A 22,142-nucleotide genomic window follows, 5' to 3' on the forward strand; every position below is an offset into this window, starting at 1 on the left:
GATAAAAATTACAAAGAAATAAAATGATGTGTTTGCTCAGACCTATACACATAGAAGTAAACATCGAGTTGATAAAAAATCATTTATCTGAATTATAGACTTATGAGGTGTTTTTATTTTCCCTTATATGTTTCAGGATTTCTCTTATATGTTTCTGAATTCTCTAGAATGATCATGTCTTACTTTTATAATGAGAAAAAAAAGATATAAACAGAGCTTTAAGAAGGATGATACAGAGAAGAGAGCATCTGCATCTGAAGCACATAACATGCTCTACCCTCATTTGCTGTGTGACTCTGGCTGTATGGCTTCTCCTCTCTGAGCCTCAGTTCCCTCATCTATAAGGAGCGATAATGATGTTCATCTCATAGCTGGGGATGCAGAAGAAGGGAGACGACTTGTGAAAAGTCTCTAGCACATAGTAAATCCTCAATAGATGCTTCATCTCCTTTGTATACCTTCTCATAGTATTTAGAACAAGGGTGTCATTTGCTGGCTGATCATGTCCTTTGTGATAATCAAGAGAAATCAGATAGTTCAACAGGTAGTTGGTTCAGTGTGCGGCCTACAAGAAAGTCTGTGACGGGGAAGATAGGAGGCTCCTTTGTAGGAGCAGTAAGTATTAAAAGCTATTTGACTTTTCTTCCTAAAGATCATCAGGCCCTTGTAGAGGACACCCAACTCTTCAGTCTTAATCCAAGTCTTGTTTTATGCATTAACATACAGGCCAGTTCTTCTTGTATCATAATGAAATCATATATTTTCAAATTCCAGATGCAATGTCATAAGATAAAGAAGCTGAAATGATAGTCCACAGAAAATATATTTTTCATTTGCCCAGAACCAAACTTTAATAACCCATAAGCTCTGGTCTAACTGAATTTTCTTTCATATTTATTTAAATGGGAGAACTGGTTTTGGTGATTTTCTCCAATCCTAATCATCTAATATCTTTAACCTACAAGACAACAATTCTTTTATTTTTTTTAAGGGGTAAAGAAACATTCTCTCTTCTATATCAGCTCAGGATGCTAAACTGTATGTTGTTTGCCTTAAAAAATAAACTTTCCTTTTTACATTTTTCTTGTTGTCTTGGATCATGTCCAGTCTCTAAGGAAATAAACGTGTGAAGAAAGAGTTCTGTGGAATGTTAACTGCACTGGTATTTTTCTTCCTTTTATCATGCCTCAAGATTTGCCAAAGTTGATATAAATTCACCATGCCTTCTTTAAAAAGCATAACAGCAAGGCATTCTTCCTGTAGGAGTCGGACTGTAAAAGGTGATTTCCTTTTAGTCCATTTGGTTTAAGCCTGTAAAAAGCATTAAGTGAAAAATCTGATATATTTGTTAGGGCATTTATTGCATTACTAAGTTATATTTTCAGTTCTCAGTGAAAGGTTTATTGAGAGGTTTTGAAGAGGTAAACTTTGAAGAGGTTTTGTTCAGGATTAAAGAATATTTTTTCTTCTCTTTTGGTGAAATAATATCACACAAAATGATACCTTTCAGGAGCTATTCTTAGCATTGTTTACAGTCAAAGGACACACCGTTCCATTATGGTGAAGCAGATATCACCTTCCAAAACCAGCCTCTGTTAATTAGATTTGAAACTTCTCTAGGGTTTCAGAGGCATGAAAGGCTGTGAAGTTACCATTTTCCATTAACTCAAGTCACCCTAACATTGATGCACCAGTAAGGTAAACTACTTTTCAGGAGTCTTTTAGAGTGAAAATGTTTTTCATATTGGACTAAATATTTATAACTGATCCATCTTAAATGTAAAAATATAAGCGATTGCTAAACTTTAATGTGGATTGATTTCTTTTTTGATAGTTGAAGATTTTAATTTAAATTCTTGACACAATCTTTTATCATCAGAAAATGAGAGTTGTCTTTTTCAGATGAAACAGTGCTATAATCAACCACTTTGAATTCAGGAAAATTGGATAATCACCATTCTCTAAATAACATAAAAATCAAAAACATCACAAGGGTAGAAAACTCATTAACAATTTACTTTGCTTCACTCTTGATTTACTAAAAATGTTTTGAAAACTTGTGAAATTACATGATCCTTTTAATTGATTTAAACAACTTATGGTAAGAAAAGGTCAATCTTTACAGCGGTCCTGTGGAGGAGAGGGCAACTAATTTTATCCTGATCTGTATCCAGAAGTCAGAAAGCTTGAGTTGTTGATGTCCTTCAGTTAACAATGGAATTCCATATGGGGGAAGGTCATGTCGTTATGAAGGTCTAGTGTTTATGATTGTATATAACAGTTAACAAAATAACTGGGAAGTTGGAAATCAATTCTGTTGAATGCACATCCTTTGGGTTTTGAAGACGTTATACACTGATTTTGTTTTAAATATTCTGTAAGTTTTATCCTTCTGATTACAAGTATTAATTATTATTACTGTATTTTATTTATTTATTTTACTGAAATAAGATACATCATTTTTTAACATGTCCTTTAGTCAGAGGATTGAAAAGTAATTATTTGTCCCTCTTCTGCTGTTAATCTACATTATTAAAGTAAAATACTAAACAAATATATAGAATCATATGATCACTAGTCAACAAAATCTAGGAACCTTTTCCAAAATATAGGTATAATGCCTGATAGGTTTGTGCTATTCCTATATATGAAAAATGTCAGTGATTGGCAGCCTGTAACAAATATTAGAGAAATTTTTTAAAATTACATTATATAGTTGTGTAGAATTATAAGTGATTAGATTTATATAAGCTACTAAAAAACACAGTCTTACAACTCAAAAAAGTCACTGCTACTAGGTACTGGAGAAGAATTGAAAAGGAGATTAAAGTGGAGTCTCTGCAAAAACAATGTAGTGAACCAGTTAACTGTTTCTTTCCTATAAGCAGGTTGCATGCAAGCATGATCTACCTTTGTGGAAAGTAAAAATAAGTTTAAATACACAGGGCTTTTGTTGAAAAGAATATAACAAGAAGTTCACTTATATTAGCTTTTCTTTGTGAATATTTTATGATAATATCTGCATCTATAGATTTATGAGATGTAAATATGAAAATCTACAGCTCCGTATTAGCACATGGAAAAGGCTAGTATAATTACATAAGTTAGCCAATTTTTTAAAAGCCAGACCACTCTTTATTTGATTTCAGACTGAACTTAAACATTCAAAGACATCTCTTTTTTGGGGGGAGGGTAGAAAATTATAATAAATAAAATCAAAGCTAGGAAATTTGGGGTAAATATTATCTAGCTAAGCTCTGAAATCCAAAGCAAGAATTTAGTGTTTTCCTTTTTCTGCTCACCTTTTGGCAGTTTATAATACTCTTAAGAGTGTCAGTGCTAGCGTTTTCAAAAGCTCAATTCATTCACACCCTGCTGAGGGCTCTACAGCACTTTCTGTACTTTTCCACCAGATAGAGTTTTCTGCAAGGGCAACTAGGTGTTGAGTAAGGGTTAGATCTGAAGGAAAGACCCAGCAGTGCAGATTAGTATGACTGGCTTTGGGGATTATTCATCTTGTTCACATTAAGGCTGGACTCTCCCTGTTGTCTTTATTTAATATAAGGCACTGGAGGTGTTAAAAAGAATATAGAAAGAATAGTCTCTATAGCAATAGAGTTCAGAATTAAAGGAAGAGAGAGAAATACAGAAACATGTAAGGTATCTTTAAAAAACAACTTTAAAGTAATCCAATAATCCCTTTACAAACTGAGTAACATACAGCTTTGTGTGTGTGTGTGTGTGTGTAATCTATATGTATATGTATGTGCACATATATACATACAGTAAATCTTTGGCATGACATGTAATGGGCACTAAAGAGTCAGAAATTTGCATACGTTCCATTTTGTAAGTATGGCCTTTTGATTACCTGGATCAAATAATATGTGTGAAAACACTTTGTAGACTGTAGAGCACTCTACAAGTAGCACTATCATGTAGCATTTTAACAATCAAGTAAGCTGACCATTATGGGAATGAGTGTCTTCCAGGGAGATTGTGTCATTAAACAGTTTAGCTAGAGTAAATGAATGAGAACTGAACAATTTTCTATGCACAACAAAACACAACCTATTTATAGAAGCTAATATAAAAATGTTACCTGTTTACCTTGAGGGGAGGACTCTCATTAATTTTTTTTTTTTAACAGCAGTGTATTGACAAAGAAAGTCTCAGTGTAAAACAGCGCTGTCTTCATTATTAACGTACCCAAGAGTCTTGCCTCTCATTTCATTGCACAGCCCAGCTCCTGGACTTGAGATTCACTGCACAGACCTAAATCTTTCCTTATATTAGTCTTTATTTTCCCCAGGAGATTATTCCAGTGTCAGGGATTCCCTTCATCTTCTACTTGACCAATTACTGGCCCCTCTTTGCAAAATGAATCAATTCAAGCCTGTTTTTTAAAAATAAGTCACTTTTTGAAAAATCAGAGTGGTTTTATGACTGCAGTCTTCCCTCTAAGTTAGAACTTTGACAAGAAGGTGATTAAATACACATTTAGCTTTTCATATATATATACAAGAGTGCTGTATATCTGACAGTTCGTGTCGGTACAGTTGAGGAAACAGACTTGTTTTTATTGGTGGGTGGACTTCTTCACAAATCATTTTCAAGAGATCAATTGTTGTCTAATCCAGTGGCCAGTGCCCATGTTGGCATCTTTGGCACAGAGACAAGATGTGCACTGTCAAATAAAAGGACCCAGTCCATTTGGCTTTGCTCTGTGATGAGTGTAACAGTGAGTAAAACATGAATATAGAGACCCTCCCCATCATTCACTCCAGGTCGCTCTATTTCCAACTCTGTGAGACAAAGCACACTCTTATGCTTCAGACATAGGCCCACAGTGTATGTCGTTCTTTCCCATCATAAATTGCAAGTGAGGAATATTCTAGAACGTTTTGTTCTTTTTTTAAATTTCCTTTTAAGCCTTTATATGGAAGTCAGTATCTCCATTGAATGCTTTAATAAGTAAACTGAACCTGCTACACCTCTACTCTTTATACCCAGCTTTCATGAGCTAAAATGTTAATAAATCCCAGCGAAGATTTTTATAGACATATTTAGAAGTCAACTCTTAGGAACAAAATGTAACTTGTTTTAGTTGTTCTACAAGCAGATGTATCATCAGTTTTAGAGGGAGTCTTTTGGCACTACAACGTGAAAAAACAAACAAAAAAACCTTGCAGTCCCAGTTTATAAAGTAACGTTAAAAAGACGGATGAATTTCCTTCCCACTTCAAAAAAAAGAGTCATCCTCTGAGACATGTATACTTTGAAGATGTTCCTTAGGGACCAGAATTTGACCTTAAGATGTTTTTACCCCAAAATGATTGTTTACTTTTAAATTCATGTGTCTCAGGTAAAGTAAAACCTTTTGTAAGTATAAAAATTAATATAGTCAGTTCTCAATCAAAAACTCAGTCATTCAACAAATGCCGCATCCCCACTCTGTACCAGGAACTGTGCCTCATAGGAAATGCCCTTTTCGCCTTGCCATTGCCCAGTTCTTCCTCTTTCTCGCGCCATCATTTTCATCCTCTACTTTCAGTTTTCTCTACCCAACGTTGACAGTCTTCCTTAGTGTGGCAAAAGACTTTGGATTTGCTTTGCTCTTTATTTTCAAGATGGCTTAGAAACTTAGGTGAGCTTTTAAAGCATTTAGTTGACAGGTTGAGTGAAGAGAAGTGAGAGGCACTGTTGGATCACTGCCTTGATGGCAGAGAGGGGAGCTGTGGTGGGTGAGCAATGGCAAGCCAGTATGGCTCTACTCACCCTCCCTGCCTCCAGTTCACACTCAGGTTCTTCCTAGGTCAGAGGACATGTAATGTTAGAGCTAGACAACCCTTAATGACCATCTGTTCCATCTTCCTCATTTCTGAGGTACAAAAATCTGACCTGCACAAGGAATAAAGAAAATATCCTGCTCTATAGTCATGGTCTAAAGCTGTTTTTTGCTATTCATGTTACATTCTTTCATATATACTTTTTAAAAACGCAGGTAAAGTGTACGTGTGTGTGTGTGTGTGTGTGTTGCACAGATAAGGACTAGGAAAATGATGAAATTTGTTATGATTAGAATAGCAGAATACTGTTATTTTCAACTGTATTAAAAGCATTTGTTTGAAAGTTACTCATAAGATTCTCTCCACAAACATAATCTGAATTCAGTAGAGATTGTTTCTCTTCATTTTCATACAGATTTATAATTTTTAAATTCCTTAAGGTTTTTTCCCAGGAAGTTTCCACAAACAACAAACAACATCTTTTAAAGACAATGAATATGGAATGAACGTGACAGTTTCTGTCCCACATACCCTTCCCCGTTTATGTGACCCTCCAGGAATGTAGAGCTGGCTGAGCTTACCCTGTGAGCTGACAGGCACAGTTCTGACCGCCTGAGGCCGACCCCCACTCGGTGACCTGGCATCCAGCACTGAAATCCATAGGAGGGCCTCACCATTAGCAGTTGCATCTCCTCATTTGCTGGGACATCCCTTGAGGCTCCCCCGGGACACAGAAGTCCCAGTGACAGTCACTCACAGAGGGCCAGCCTCCACCCCTGATGTCTGAATGTTCCTTGTGAAAAACCTGCAACGCCCCATCTCTCCAAAATGCTCCCTGTACTGAATTTCCTTGACCAGTCCCCCTGCCATTTCACATCTCTGCATGGCCTGATCTCCATTCCTCTTGATCAAGATGTAGAGCCATTTGAAAAAATTCTCTGGACCCCTTTCTTAACCTCTCCCAGCCTCAGACAATCACTGATCACTTTTCTGTTTCTATAATTTTGCGTTTTTCAGAATGTCATCTAAATGAAAGTATATAGTGTGTAGCCTTTGGCTTCTTTCACTTAGGATAATGCATTTGAGAGTCATCTATAAAGTTGAGTGGTGAAGGAAGGAACATTAGCCTGAAATAACTTCAGTTATCTAGTTTTTGAGGCTTAATAGAGGTAACCTAAAAGAATTAGTTTTAAAAAAAGAGGCAAGACAACAACACCAATTTAGTGCTTATTCCAGGGAGAAAGACCTAAAAACTGTAAGTGTGGATGATTTTCTAGTAACTAATTAGATTATAGAGATTATAAATATTTATCTGTAGGGGGAAAAACAGTCTCTTCTGCTACTGCTAAAAATCACCTAAAATGGTGGATAAAATACAAGCACATCCATTCAAATGCATATGCATAGCTGGACCAAGAAGAAATTAACTGAAATCTCCAGGGGCCAAGAATGAAAAAAAACAGAATGATAAGTAAGTGCTAAAGTTGCAGCTGCCCTTGAGGTATTGCTAAAACAGGAAAGTGGAGCCACTTGAGGGTTGGGAAACAAGGCTTTGGGCCTGAGAAAGTTAGGAGGGCATAGGAGTTGCGATTCCCCACAGAGAGTCAAGATCCTCAAAGCACTTCAGCCAGTAATGGGCTGGCTAAAAAAAAAAAAAAAAAAAAAAAAAAAAAAAAAATCTTCCAGCAAAGAGAGACTGCAAGGACAGTTGTTTGTGTTGCCCTTGGCTCTGAATGGGGATGAAAAAGACTCCCCTGAGAATTATACAAGTTTAGGTTTAAATTTACATAACTCACTTGGTCTCAGAAGCCAACAGAAAGAACTTGGAGTACCTAGGTGTTGAGAGAGCTCCAGGGCTCCTAGCAGAAGCAAAAGAAAATCCCTATAGAGAAACATATTCTCAACCCAGGTGCTTCAGGACTCCCACAGATTATCAAAGCCAAGCATGAGCCCAAAATCCAGAATTATAAAATGTGAAAAAGTCATTGTGAGTGAGGGTCAGTAGCAAAAGCAACAAAACTGGACTCCTCCACCTCACCCAGAACTTCAGCTATTGGGAATTATCAGACATAGAACAAAACTATATTTAAAATATTGTAAGGAAATAAAAGATCAAATTAAAAACTTGAACAGGAAACCATTAAAGTTGAAAATGAAAATTTGTCAGAGATTTAAAAAGAACTTATAAGAACAAAATGAATAAGGAAAACAGCATATTAGATGCACCTGATTAGAGAGTTAGTTGAGCTGGAAGATGGCTCTGAAGTAATTACTCAGAATGGAGAACAGAGAGACTAACAGATGGAAAATATGAAAGAACAAGTGAAGACATGGAAAATTTAATAAGATGGTATTACATTGGAGTTATAAAACGAGGGAAGAGAGAGAATTGAGCAAAGGCAATATTCGGAAAGTAATGGCTGAGATCTTCTTCCAGAATTGATGAAAGACATGAAACCTCAAATTCAGGAAACACTATGAATACCAAGCAGGTTAAATCAAAAGAACTCCATACATCGCAAACTGCAGAACTCTGAGGTGGAAGAGAATAGCTAACAGGCAACAAGAAAAGCCTGTGTAATGATATCTTCTGAGTTAAGGGAAAATGCTTTGAACCTAAAATTATTTCTCCAGCTGACTATTATCCTGTATGAAAACAAAACTGAGAGAATTTGCCACCAAGCTCTTTAGTCATAGAAAGAACTTCTGAAGTTTGTATTTCAGATACAAAAAAAGTTATCTGGGAAGGAATGTCTGAAACATGAAAAGAAAGGTGATTAAATAAATGATAAACATGGGTAAATCTAAATAATAATAACCAAAACAGTGTTTAATGTGTGTCCTTACGTAGAAAGTAGAAATAAAATATTAGACAGTATAACATGATAGAACTAGTGTCATCAGAATTCAGGTGTTCCTATGTTTTTTTATTGTTTGGCAGGAGGGTAAAGAGAAAGTGTAACTTTGAACTTTAAATAGTTAAAAAGTTAAGGAGCCATACACTTGGAGAACTAAGGGGGAAGGTATACTCAAAGTGTGGAAGTTTCTTCAGCTATCCTTGATGGTATTAAAAACACTAAACCAACTTACCCCCAAAGACGACTCCACTGGCTGCAGCTTGGGCAGTTGTGTGGTGTTCTTGGTCTTATATTTATTAAGTTTCTGGAGGGCAGTGGAAGTTATTGCCAGGAACACAGCATGACCTCTAAACAGACAAGTGAAATATACAAATTCATTACTGTTTCACCAAGAAGGTCCATCAGAGGGCTTAGCTAGGACACAGGAGGATTGACTTAAAACCAGGAAAGCACATTACAAGAGTTCTGACCTAGGTGGGCTAAACCTGGGGGAACTTCCCTTCTGTTGCCTCATTATTGGATTTCAGATTTGCTGAGGCTTGCCAGGAGGATCATTTCCTTTCCCATTAATCCCAACCTCATACGCAAAGCACTGAGAATTTCAAATGTAGTGTATTGTAGTAAACTTCAGTTTCCTTACACCATCCTTTACATCACTTCTGTGTTCTATATACAAAAAAAGTAATTTTTTTATAATCCTATTGAGTGTTTTTTTGTTTTTGTTTTTGTTTTTTGCGGTATGCAGGCCTCTCACTGCTGTGGCCTCTCCTGTTGCGGAGCACAGGCTCCGGACGCGCAGGCTCAGCGGCCATGGCTCCCGGGCCCAGCCGCTCCGTGGCATGTGGGATCCTCCCGGACCGGGGCACGAACCCGTATCCCCTGCATCGGCAGGCGGGCTCTCAACCACTGCGCCACCAGGGAAGCCCCTTGAGTGTTTTTTTAACCTAAATTAATATGGCACAAATGAATTGACCAACTTTTGTGAAGTCATACACAGGACAGTCCAACCAGTGTGACTTTAACAAATTTATAGAGGAACTTAAAAAGTGGGGCGTTACCACAAGGGTAAAACTATGTGAAGCAACTTACAACACTGCTTTTGTGGAGAAAAGGCATCAGGTTCTGGGTTGGCCAAGGGATGGTGATGCACTGCCATCCAACCAGACTGTGAATGACTGGTTACATCTTGTAAAAAATGAAGTTTCCTGAAAAACTGTCAGCATGTTGCAGGTCTTGGGAGAGTTCTAATGCTTGTTGTCTTAGCATTAATTGAAAATGGAATGAAATATGAATATGCAGTGAAGTTCATGAGGCAAAAGTGGAGTGGAGATTTTGAAAGCCAGCAACTTTTGTATATGGAGAAATATTGTGCTAAAATCCTGCTGCGCTTCATAGATACCAGGAGCCATAGCAATACTGTTGAAGTCAATAAAGCTGGGCTACCTGATGTCTTAAGTTCCTTGGAAATAGAACTTTAGACATGACCCAATTTATTGTGTATATTAGCCACCATGTAGACTTGGTGAATGATAAGTCTAATGAAGCTTTCACAGGAGCATTGATAAGCAGTTTTATCAGGCCTCAAGCTTAGCAGAATTGCAACCTCTATGTTTGTATTATGATCAGCCTGTTTGGAAACTTAGCAAAAGATTCTTGCTGTTCAGCATTTAAAACATGCTTATCATTTTGATCAATTGACCTTTCCTGAAACCATGCAGTATTGGGTTATAAGTCTTCTTCAAATCTGTTCCCATTCCAGAATCTTATCATTATATAAGAAATTTAAAGAGATTGGGTGCCGAAATAGCCAGCACAATGCTTGTATGTTTTTAATATCATGCAGAATTAAAATCCCAGGAACTATCCTCTGTGGTTTGTCCCCTCAGTCATTTCAAACATTGATAGTAGGGCCTATATGGCTACTTGCCTGCCATGTAGGCAGGCAAGTAGCCATATAGGCTACTTTATGTCTGTATCAGCCATATTTAAAACAGTAACCACAGATTTTGTTGGCTTTTGACCAAGTCTTATGATGATTTTTTCTTAATGTCTTTCTATAAATCTCATTTCGTGCTGTTATGAAAACCTCCATTTTGAAAATCACAAATCACTGGTTGTAAAGTTCATAGAAAGTCCACATTGTACAGAAGCACGTAGCTTTAATGTCACCAGACAAAAGGGTCTTAAAATTAATTTAATGTTTGCACTTTAGGGTGCAACTTAAAAGAGAAGGCCTGAAAAAAGAGTGGGAGTGAGCATTAAGTATTTTTGGCAAAACATTGTGTTTGTCTCATGTTGGACATATGGAATATGCCCTTTAGTTTAGTCAGTAGTTTTTAATTGTAGACATGATTTGTTGTTGTAGCTTAAATAATTCTGAATCAAAATTTCTGAAAATCCTTTAATTTTTTCCAGTTTTTATTGGAAGTTGTTTGCTGACTATTGTTGTTAGAAGTGTGAATTTTTTGCTTCTCTCCCAATCTTTTTTACAAAAAGAGAAATTTGTTTCTGCTGACAAATTGAGCAGACATCTGATATTTTATATTCCTGTTGAAGTGTATATATTCCTGTTGAACTTAATATTTGTATACTTGATAATTTGTCTTATGTAATTGATAAATGGTGCTGTATGTTGATGTTTGTTCAATCATATATTTATATATATGATATAAATATCATATATTTATACTATCTGGATTGTATGATTGTAGTTCTTCGGGAGAAATAATTTATCACTGTACACCAGCTTGTGAAAGCCTAGTGCTAGAGTTTAAACATCCAAATACAAAAAGAAAAAGAAAAGAGTAACTAGTAAACACATGGAAATAGAATGTATAATTTCTAAAATAGAAGATGGAAAATGTTGAATTTTAAAAGTCAATCCAAAAGAGGGCAGGGAAAGAGGAAAAAGATAAGGCAGGACAGAATAGGATGAAAGATTAAAATGGTAGCAGTAATTCCAGATATTAATATATCAGTAATCATAACATATAAATGGATTAAATTTTCTCCTTAGAAGACAAGGATTGTTTAACTGGATAAACATTAAACCCAGCTATGAAATATTTATGAGAGACACCTTAAAATTATGGATATGAAATATTAAAAGACAGTGACAAAAGGTATGCCAGGCAAATACTAAGCAAAAGAAAGCTGAAGTCATTAAATTAATAAGAAAAAAATGAACTTTAACCCAGAAAGCTTTATTAAAGATAAAGAAGTTCACCATGGAAAGATTAAACATTGAATTTACCAGGAAAAGATAACAGCGCTAGGCTGTTAAGCATTTAATTACCCAGCTTTACAATATATAAAACAAAACTTGGGGGAATTGCAAGGAAAGATTTTAAAATCTACCATCACAATGGGAGACTGAAAACAACCACAATCATTCTAACATTCTGATAAGGTGAACTTATGGCTTGGGATAAAACTTCCAAATAAGGTATCCCAGCAGTATCATATCTCAGACCACTTAGATGGACTCAAAAAGTGGTTCTGGTAATGATGAAGATTCTGATGTTGAAAATGCATGTGGGAAGTTGGAATAAAAGTGGTTCTTGAAATACAAGTGAGGATATAGCAAACTATCTAAATTAAAATTTTGTGTGATAATTCAGATGTTTATGTATAAACCAGATAGCACAAATAAGCATTTGATTATTTTATTGACTTTATTAACAAGTTTAGTCAGTTTGGGGGAGGGGAAATGGCTTCTTGGTGAATTCCTTATATTTAGGTCTACGTGCGTTAAATCTAAATGTGATCAACAATCGATTGCAAAAACAGGTACAACTTTAAATATTTATAATTCTTCAAAATAGTGAAACCATGCTTCAAGGATGATTTATGGCTTGTTGGAGCTGGAAGGACTGCAGACATAATGTGGTTCATCACTCTTTCATAGAGTCAGGCCTAAAACTCAGATCTAGTCTCAGTCTGGCACTGTCGTTGTGTTTTATCAAAGCTGTATAAAATGGATACCAATGTGTTGTTCACCATGGTTACATACAAACTGTATGTTCAATATAAGTGCAGTTTGTGCCATGAAGTCTACCTATCTCAAACTTTGCATTTGATGTTTAGAAACATATTAATGAAAAAATTTTAATAGCAAAAGAGTCTTAGGAAGGGGAAGGAATAATTTGGATGGCCCTGGACCCTATTAAAAGAAAGAAAGAAGAAGAAAAAAAAAACAAACAGAATTTTAAGAATGCCTCCTTTTCCTCTATACAAATTTCTCTTTGCCTGGTAGAGACATTTAAAACCAAGATAATGATCAGTTTTTTTAAAAACTGCCGTTACAGCAGCCAAATACTGAACCCATCGGTGAGACCTTCACCTATGAAGATTTAGAGAGAAGGTCTTTTAGATTGGATCTTTGGAGTAATATTTTTCTTTGCTCTTCTCCCTTTTTCTTCCTCTGCCCAAAGTCATGACCTACTTTCCTCTTCCTCACTCCCAATCCATCCCCCTCCCCCCACACCATAACAATTTTAAATCAATGCTAAAGAGCTGCTTGAGGAGGGGAAGGGAGAGAATTGTTGGTCACGAGGAAAGATGTTTATTGGCTCATGGCTTGTTTTGTAGCTTCAAGGCTTTTGAAAGAATACCCACTAGCAGGTGCAACTTTTCTTCACATTCTTCTGGCTGCTTAAGAGTCACTGTACTTACTTCATCTTGTAGAAACTCAGGAATCTGTGGGTACAAGCCTTTAGGAATGATCTGAGAGCTTGGCACATGCAAAACCACATTAAGAGTCAACTAGTTCTGGGTGGGTTTGAATCTGCTCAACCTGCTAATTGAGCAAACCATTACCTTCTCTGACTTCCGCTCAGCTCCACCTGCTGTTAGAGGGAAACAGGGTTACCTTGTCCGAATAGTAAATAGGAGAGTGTGTGAAAAGCGCCTAGGAGAGCGCTAGACACATGTTCACCTACTCATAAATGGTAATCATCATTAGGAAGACTTTAATTATCATTTTTATGTTAACTATTTGAGTTTGATTGCCCTGAGCAGTGAAATAGAGATTCCATGGAAAACAAGGCTGGGCTGGACAGTGTGGTCTGCTACCCATTTGAAAGTAGTACCACATGGAAGATCTTACTCCTCTGCTCTTTTGGTAATCTTGAGACACATATTTTCTCTCTACTGTCGTTTTAAAGGTCATCTTGAATTGATTCAGTCCCATATGGTTTAAGCCTTTTGTTAACCTGCATGTTAATATTATGATTGTTAATATTTGAAAGGGTACTTATTCCAATAATTTTTTGTTCAATGTAAGAAAATGTAAATTCTTAAAGGAAAAAGTAACTTTAGTAACTAGAGAATTTAATAGTAGATTTATTTTAATTCTCCTGGTTATTTTGTATTAATTTTCCTGTAAATGTATCCAGATGTGTATGCAGTACCTATATTCTATGAACAAATTCTGGCAACTATTTGATAAATTATCCTCTGAAATTTTCTACCTTGGGACCTAATTCTATCCTGAAAATATCAATCCTTTGCTTATAGTAAAATATGTTACATCAATGAGGAAAGCGAGAGTAAAAGCTAGTTTACAGTATTGGATACTCTAGGAACTCATGTGAATTCTACTTCTTTTTATTTTCAGCAGGCAGTTTAACTTGTTTTCTTGGCCAGGAATAAATAAATACTGAAAAATTAGGTGAGCCTTATGTCTTACTTAGGGGATTTTCTTGTTTGTTCTGATTTCTCTCTTTTTTTGCTTGTGTTTTCAGGCTCAGCTATGTGAATCATGCAGAGGATCTGGCCTCCAAACTCCTACAGTGTTCCCCAAAGAACAGACTATCAGCACAGGCCGCCTTGAGCCACGAGTATTTTAGTGACCTGCCCCCACGGCTATGGGAACTGACTGATAGTGAGTATGACAAATTCAAAACATCCAATCGAAGCAGGGACATGATTTTAGCATCTATGTGTAACACACATGTAGAGAGGTTCACATGTTTATACGTGCATCTCTCTAATATTACATATGCTTGTATATGCATTGCCTGTATACGTGTGTGTGTGTGTGTGTGTGTGTGTGTGTGTGTGTGTGTGTGTAGAGAGAGAGAGAGAAAATGGGGGGAGGGGGGTAGTTTGTGTATATATTTAGTGGAATCCTGCCATTCAATTGCTAGCTTACCAGACACAGGAAGAAAATGGATTCCTTTTTTGCTATCTCTGCTCTGCAGTCAGCAGCTGCATGTCTTTGTATTTGATTATGTGTGTGTCCAACAAAATGATATGAGCAGTCATAAAGCAAAAGGAAAATATGATTTACATATTTAGTGCTTTATGCATATAGTATTTTTTAGCTGGCTGCAGTACACAGAGTAGAAATGATTCATTTCTGTTTGATTCTCAGAGACAATCTTGGTTGTAACAATAAACTTAAAAAGGGCTGCTATGCAGTGAGCTGACGAACAGAGTTGGCAATTGGCTAATGCACTGAATTGACATGTAAGAACTGAAGACACGTAATTCATTTCAACTACAGATGCTCTTGGTATTCATACAAAGCTCTTCTCTGGATCTTTTAAAACAAAACACATTCCTGGGTGGGTTTTTGTTTTGTTTTTACAAAAGTGTTCATATTTACACAGCCTTTTTCAATTACATTTTAAATATTTGGGGGAGGATTTATGACTGGGAGGATCTCATCTTTCTTCCAAAGTGTGAAACAAAATTCTTGTGAAATTTTGCAAAACACTATTGCAGTAAGAACACTTTTGTTCAATGGTGATACATTCTTTCCAAATGCCAGTGAAAGATATTTCTCCTCATACTCTTTTCTTTTTGCCTTAAAAATTAATATACTGCATATATGGATGGATATTATAAAATCATTTTTAATCCTTGTGTACACATCACCATAGACATACATAAAATTTATTTCTTTATTCTCTTAGACTTTTTCCCCCCATGATAGCACTGGAGTCTCCTTGATAACAATAACCTTTTATTTTGGAACTAAGTCCCAAGTAACAACTCTTGGGTATTCCTACCCTAAATCTTTTCTGATACCTCATATTTAATTCTAATTACTTTTTTTTACTCTAAAGTAACTATAGATATATTAACCCACTACTCCCCCATGCTTTGAAATCTTCTTCAGTATTTCATATATTCCAAGCCCATATTTATCCCATATTCTGCCCTACTTCCTTTCTGAAAGTCTACGCACTGACCATTACTACAGCTATCCCCATTAAAAAAAAAAAATTAAAGATGAAATCCCTATAGAAAAATAATGAATTGGTAACACATCTTCCCATACTGAAAAAAAAAAAAAAAAAAATGATGCCAGTGGACTCATGAGTTTATTGCTCGTCAAACTCAAACATATGGTTTGTTTTCCCATTCAGTATAACTTGCAACTTGATATCACTCCTCCTTGGTGACATCTCAATCCCATCTGACTTGATGATTGAGTTTAAGCCAGGATTTTGATGGTCTATGAATTCTGAATTCTGTAGTAGTACTTTTCTGTTAATATGGACTTATTACCCACTTGGCACTTAGTTTATCAGCCAGTGGTTAAATCCAGTTTCTATCAGTAAGTAAATGCCTACACATTATCACTCGGCAGCAGGCTGCCAATGGAGACAGCCTTGTCCCTGTCATTAACAAGCACAATGTATGCAGAACACCAGAGGGGAATTAAAACCACAAAAAATACCTCAGGGTGGTATTTTTAATATGAGAATTTAATTTGTAATTTCACAGATTAAGAATTTTGGCTGCATTAATCCCTTTATCAGCTCACAGCAGGCTATCTGCAGAAGCATAACCATAAGGCGATATTCATTGGCAGAAACACGTCTCTGCATAACGTTAAACATCAGGAGCAGTGAAACCTTTTGAAGGGGGGAGAATAAAGATGAAAAATCATTATATTTTTAAAGCAAGATTCTGCTAAATGCCTCCGGTAACAATTTTGAGTTACAGAAATGCTATTTCTGTGTCTAGTAGATAATCATTATGAAGCATAAATCCAGTCGCAAGAAAGGACAATCCCAGTATTAAATACCACAGTCATTTCCATTTTGAACAACATGGTAGTCCTTGTAAACATGTTTACACAGCAAAGAATTCCTAGACTTTGGAGACTTTGGGAACTAGTTCTTTTAAGTGAAATGACTGGTTTTGGTGACTCTGTTATCTAGGTTAATATTCTGCAGACTATATTTAAAAGTTCTTGAAATTCTTAAAATTAAATTTTACATTAGTGTGGAGTCTTGTAAAAGTTCACCACCTGGCAAATGGCAGCAGCAGCAGCAGTGCCAATATCCTCATATGCTTCCCTTTCAAGGAGATTTGGAAAGAGATCCATCTGAAAAGAAGTGTTGCAGAACCAATAAATGGATTGTCTTATCAACCAAGTCATGGTTTCTATTAATCAGTTTTAGGAGCCTCACATTAATACATAATCTATTCAGGATGCAATAACAAAATAACTTAGACCGGGGCTTAAACAACAAACATTTATTTCTCACAGTTCTGAAGGCTGGGAAGTCCAAGATCAAGGTGTCGGCAAAATCAAGTTTCCTGATGAGACAGCCGCCTCCCTGTATCTTCACATGGCAGAGAGAGAGAAACAGTGACACCTCTCTCTCCCTCTTTCTCTCTCTCTCTCTCTTTTTTTTCATATAAAGCCACTAATCTCATCCTAAGGGCCTCACCTTCATGACTTCATCTAACCCTAAATACTACCCAAAGGCCTCATCTCCAAAAACTATCACATGGGGGGTTCAGGCTTCAGCATATGAATTTTGGAGAGACACAATTAAGTCCATAGCAGTCACATTCTTAAACATGGGTCATGGCATTTTTTTTTAAAGAATGTCCGCAAAGGGAAAACCCTTATGCAAGCAGAAAGCAAACCCAGGTTAAAAGGAGAAGATTGTAACAAAATTAAGTTCAAAGTGGGCTCCAGTCTTCTTGGCCTACTTAAATATATCAGACCTTTTGAGAAGAGTATCAAGTGTTATTAGAAGCTTGGTTACACAGAGCACTGCAGTCATTCCATGAATTCTTATAAGAATGAAGTTGTATGCTGATGCCAGACTGTTATTTGCTTTGGAAGAACATATAACAATATAATATCTTTCTTAATTGTACTAGTCCTTAAAACCTCACCAGTTTACAAAATGCCAAAATTTAGAAGCAATGTATTAGTGTGCCACTGAAGCAGGAATTATAAATTCATCAAGCAAGAATTATGGTACAGTTACCTGGAGATCTGGCGGTTAAAGCTGGCTAATTCTAGTGGCACCCTGTCATTCTCCCTCTATCCCAAAACCCGAACAGCCTTGCCCCACTTCTTCACAAAGATTTAATTGCAGGGAAGTAAATGGAGGGCTGATTTAGAAGAAATTCATTACTTTTCCCAAATACACCAAAGGGCATTCTCCTGTGTATACTATCAAGTTACATAAATTATTGAAGCTGAACCACCCTTGTCAAAGTAAATGAACAAAATACACTTCATAGCATAGAGTCCTTGATTTTATTACATTCATTTGCTAATTCACAAAACTCAGATCTGCAGTGAAAGAAGGCCAACAAATTGGTGCAGTGTGAAGAGCATTGAACTGGGAATCAGACCACCTGGATTCCAGCTTCAGCTCCACTGTTAAGTAGCTGGGCAACTTTGGAGAAGTGCCTTAGTCTCTGTGGGTTCCTAATTTCTCATATAGAGACACAGTGATCCCTAAGGACCTTTCAGCTCTAATGTTGGTAGGGTTTCTTACTTATTCCTATATATGTCCTATATATTATCCTAAAGCAACATTATGCCACTAATGGAGCTCCATGCCATCTTTTTAAAAAGAAAACACACCCTGTTCAAACATATTTGCTGCTCTAGTTCCTAGACTTCCATTCTGTCTTGAATCCTTTTGAGCCAAGCTTTTATACCCAAGATTCCACAACTGCTGGTTTTAGTCTCTATCCATTGGTCTTTCCCCAGCCCTCATCTTGATCCATCAGCATAATTCAACACAGTTGACCACTATCTCCTCGTAGTAGTAACATTTCCTTCAGTTGGATTCCAGGACAGGACATTTTCCTTTTGCCTCCCTAAACATTCCTTTTCATACTCCTTTGCAGATTTCTCATCTGCCAGACCTCTCACTCTTAGAGTGCCCTGGGGCTTAATCCTCAGATCTTCCTATCTGCATTTGCTCCCTAGAGCCTAGATGATCTCATTTAATCTCATGATTTAGATATCATCTGTGTACACTGACAGCTTCCAAATTTCAATCTCCAGTCCCATCTTCTCTGACTCCAGACTTGCATATACCAGCTGACTACTTAACATCTCCATTTGGACATCTAGTAGGCGTTTCCAACTTCATATTACCAGAACTGAACTCCTTATCTTTTCCCTCAGACTTGCTCATTTTGTAGTCTGCACCTTGTTAATAAATGTCAATGTCCTTCTTCCAGTTGTTGGAAGTTACCCTTGACTCCTCTTCTTTTGTCATACCCAAACCCAGTTCTTCTGTAGACCCTGTTGGTGCTACCTTCAAAATAGATCAATAGGCCATCCTCACTTCTCCACTGCCATCCCTACCCCATGTCACTTACCATCTTCTTTCACCTGTATTTTTACAATAGCCATCTAACTGTTTTGCCTGCTCGTCCTCTTCTCCTTAGAGAGGCTTTGCTGTTTCTTCTTTCTTCAGTTCGTCCTTGCTCTTCCTTTAGATATATGCATGACTTGCCCTCTTATCTTTTTGGGTCTCTGCTCAAAGGTACCTTTACCTGGGAAGCCTGCACTGACCTGCTTCCATCCCGGCACTTCCTGTTTCTCTTCCTGCTTTATTATTCTTCACAACATTTACAACTAGTTGATATATTTGTCTGAGTGTTTATCATCTGTCTCCCCTAAGTGGAATCTACAAAAACCAGGGTTTCTTTTTCATTCTGATTGATACACTACAGGATTCTGAAAACCTAGAACAGTGTGGAGCTCAATAAATATTTCTTCAAAGAATGAATGAAAGAATGCACAAAGAAAGGGCAAAATATGTTGTTTCCAAATTCAAGCTTATTGTTCTAGATCAGAGAAATGAGAGATCAGCTGAGCTGTGGTTTGGAGGGGAAGGCAGACTATCCTGTCATATGTGTGTGTAAATCTGTGTGAGTGTGTGTGTGTGTGTGTGTGTGTGTGTGTGTGTGTGTAGCTGTGACGACTTGACATTTCAAAGACCAACGCATACCATGATGTTTTATGTGCTGGACACCCAGCATTGCTCTGTGTGAGTGTGTGTGTGTGTGTGTGTGTGTGTGTGTGTGTGTAGCTGTGACGACTTGACATTTCAAAGACCAACGCATACCATGATGTTTTATGTGCTGGACACCCAGCATTGCATCTCAGCCTCCAATTTTGAAAGAAAAGATTCTAAATACACCTATAAATATGTAAATGAAAACTTTTCATTCTGTCCACAGTGTCTTCTATTTTTACCGTCCCAACTGTAAGATTGCAACCAGAAGCTGGAGAAAGTATGCGGGCCTTTGGGAAAAACAATAGTTATGGCAAAAGTCTATCAAATAGCAAGCACTGATGCGCACAGCATTCTCAAGAGAGCACAGGTAAGATGACCTACTTTACTTGGAAAGTAATTGTGAAAAGACATTGAGTCAGTCTTTCAAATGAAATATTTCAGACTTATTTTTTCCTAAGTATCTTATGAATCTTTTATGTTTGTTATGGCATTCATTACAGATTCTAGTGAGGCAGAGTGCTGTCAGTCATTTCTGTATTTTTAGGCACTTGCTGGAGTCTAACCAAAATGGTGCTTTATTTATGTAGTCGTAAGCAAACCATTTTAGTCATAAGCAAATCATTTCACTACTCACCCATCCTTCATAGAGGTTAGAAAATGGTTAACCTCGGAGGATATTTAAGCCACAGACCTGCCTTGTGTGGCCCACACAATTTTTTTCCTTGGTTGCTCTCATTTTAAAATGAGGAGAGTTTACACAAAGTCTGGTTTTCCGGCTTTTCTCGAGAAATCAGCAGCTCTGGCACCACTAAACTCACATTCTTGCCAGAAGTTTGTGTATGTAACTGAACTGTGGCTGCCTCCTTTGGAAAGGACCTGGGCTCCCTAGTTTAGTTTAGTGGCCATTTGGGCCACTTCACCCATTTCTGATTCCTGGGTGGCCCCTAGTACAGACCTTATTGTGGTGAAGCATTTATTTATTTTTTTCCTATTCGATTCTTTGACCTCGGCTATTCTGCAGATGGAAAGCAGAACCTAAACGAGATAGTCTCTGAGCATGTTGGCCTGTCCCGGTCATCACACAGGCTTTACAGAAACAAGCATAAGATGGCAACTTCTGAAAAGGCTGTGTCTTTAGTGCCAGTTGGAAATGTCTGGGTGTTTTGGAAGTTTACACCTATATATATCTTTTCGTTTAATGCAACATAACTCTGAAGCAAACAGAGAACCAACATTTTTGTGGGGAAGGCTTTTTATTTGCTAGCCCATATTGTTACTTGCTTGTGTGGCTGTTCAGGATTTAAATGTTCCAGTGAATTGAAAGATACAGACAGCATCGCAAGGGCTTCTCTTCCTTCCTCTCTCTCTTGATGTGAAATATGTTAACAGGCTGAACTGTCAGCAGATTAAATGTCCACATTGTCTTGTGGGTGATTAGTCAATACATTTGGACTTAGCTTTTGTGTACACTCAATGTGGAGGTCAATTTTGGCCTTTCAGGAGTATGGTGGTGATTTATGAATGATTGGAGAAAAGATTCCCAGATTGATAAAAGATGGTGTATAAATGCCAGTCGGGAAATGTTACTAGTAGACTTGCCATTTCATACGTAAGATTCTTCATTCTTCTGGTTATTTCTCCCTATTGGATAAAAAGTTACCCGGAAGCACAACTTTATTCACCCAGTAGCATTTGTACTCTCACTTCAATTGGTCAGACAAAGAGTGGGGCTGAGTTTTTGACCAGTTACCTCCTGGTTCTGAAAATGGCTTTAATTCATGAGGGTTGCATCTGATGCTATTGAGAGTATTTGACCTGCATTACCATAATGAGAGCCCCTGACTTTATAAATCCCTTAGCCAATTCAGTAGAACAAAACAAATATTGGACTTTATTTGTGCTGCTGCCTCATACACACATACACACAAGCAAGCTTGAATTTCCATCGCAGGGCTGTCCCCTTTCTTCTCTGCTCTTTTGAGATCTCTCTGACCTGAGCCTGGCCAGTCAAAACTGCTAGGATGCGTTTCAGGTCAGCTTTTCAGTGTAAATCAAATCAGGCTCACTGGATAGAAGCATTGCCCATAAGGTCTCAAAAACTGCTAAGTTGGGTGGCGCAGTGGTTGGGAGTCCGCCTGCCGATGCAGGGGGCGCGGGTTCGTGCCCCGGTCCGGGAGGATCCCACGTGCCGCGGAGCGGCTGGGCCCGTGAGCCGTGGCCGCTGGGCCTGTGCGTCCGGAGCCTGTGCT

At 37.3% G+C, this 22,142-nt stretch overlaps 1 protein-coding gene across 2 annotated transcripts in view; it reads left to right on the plus strand.

Moving 5' to 3' along the window:
• CDK14 (cyclin dependent kinase 14) overlaps window positions 1-22,142 on the plus strand; it is a 601,018-nt gene that overhangs the window by 496,899 nt on the left and 81,977 nt on the right. For both annotated transcript variants that reach the window (XM_024132226.3, XM_055084972.1), the window contains 2 exons: window positions 14,392-14,531; window positions 20,117-20,260. In XM_024132226.3, the coding sequence (XP_023987994.1) occupies window positions 14,392-14,531; window positions 20,117-20,232 (256 nt within the window). In that variant the 3' untranslated portion in view covers window positions 20,233-20,260. The remainder of the gene's footprint in view (window positions 1-14,391; window positions 14,532-20,116; window positions 20,261-22,142) is intronic.

This window comes from Physeter macrocephalus, chromosome 5 (assembly GCF_002837175.3).
Source record: "Physeter macrocephalus isolate SW-GA chromosome 5, ASM283717v5, whole genome shotgun sequence".
Taxonomy (NCBI): Eukaryota; Metazoa; Chordata; class Mammalia; order Artiodactyla; family Physeteridae; genus Physeter; species Physeter macrocephalus.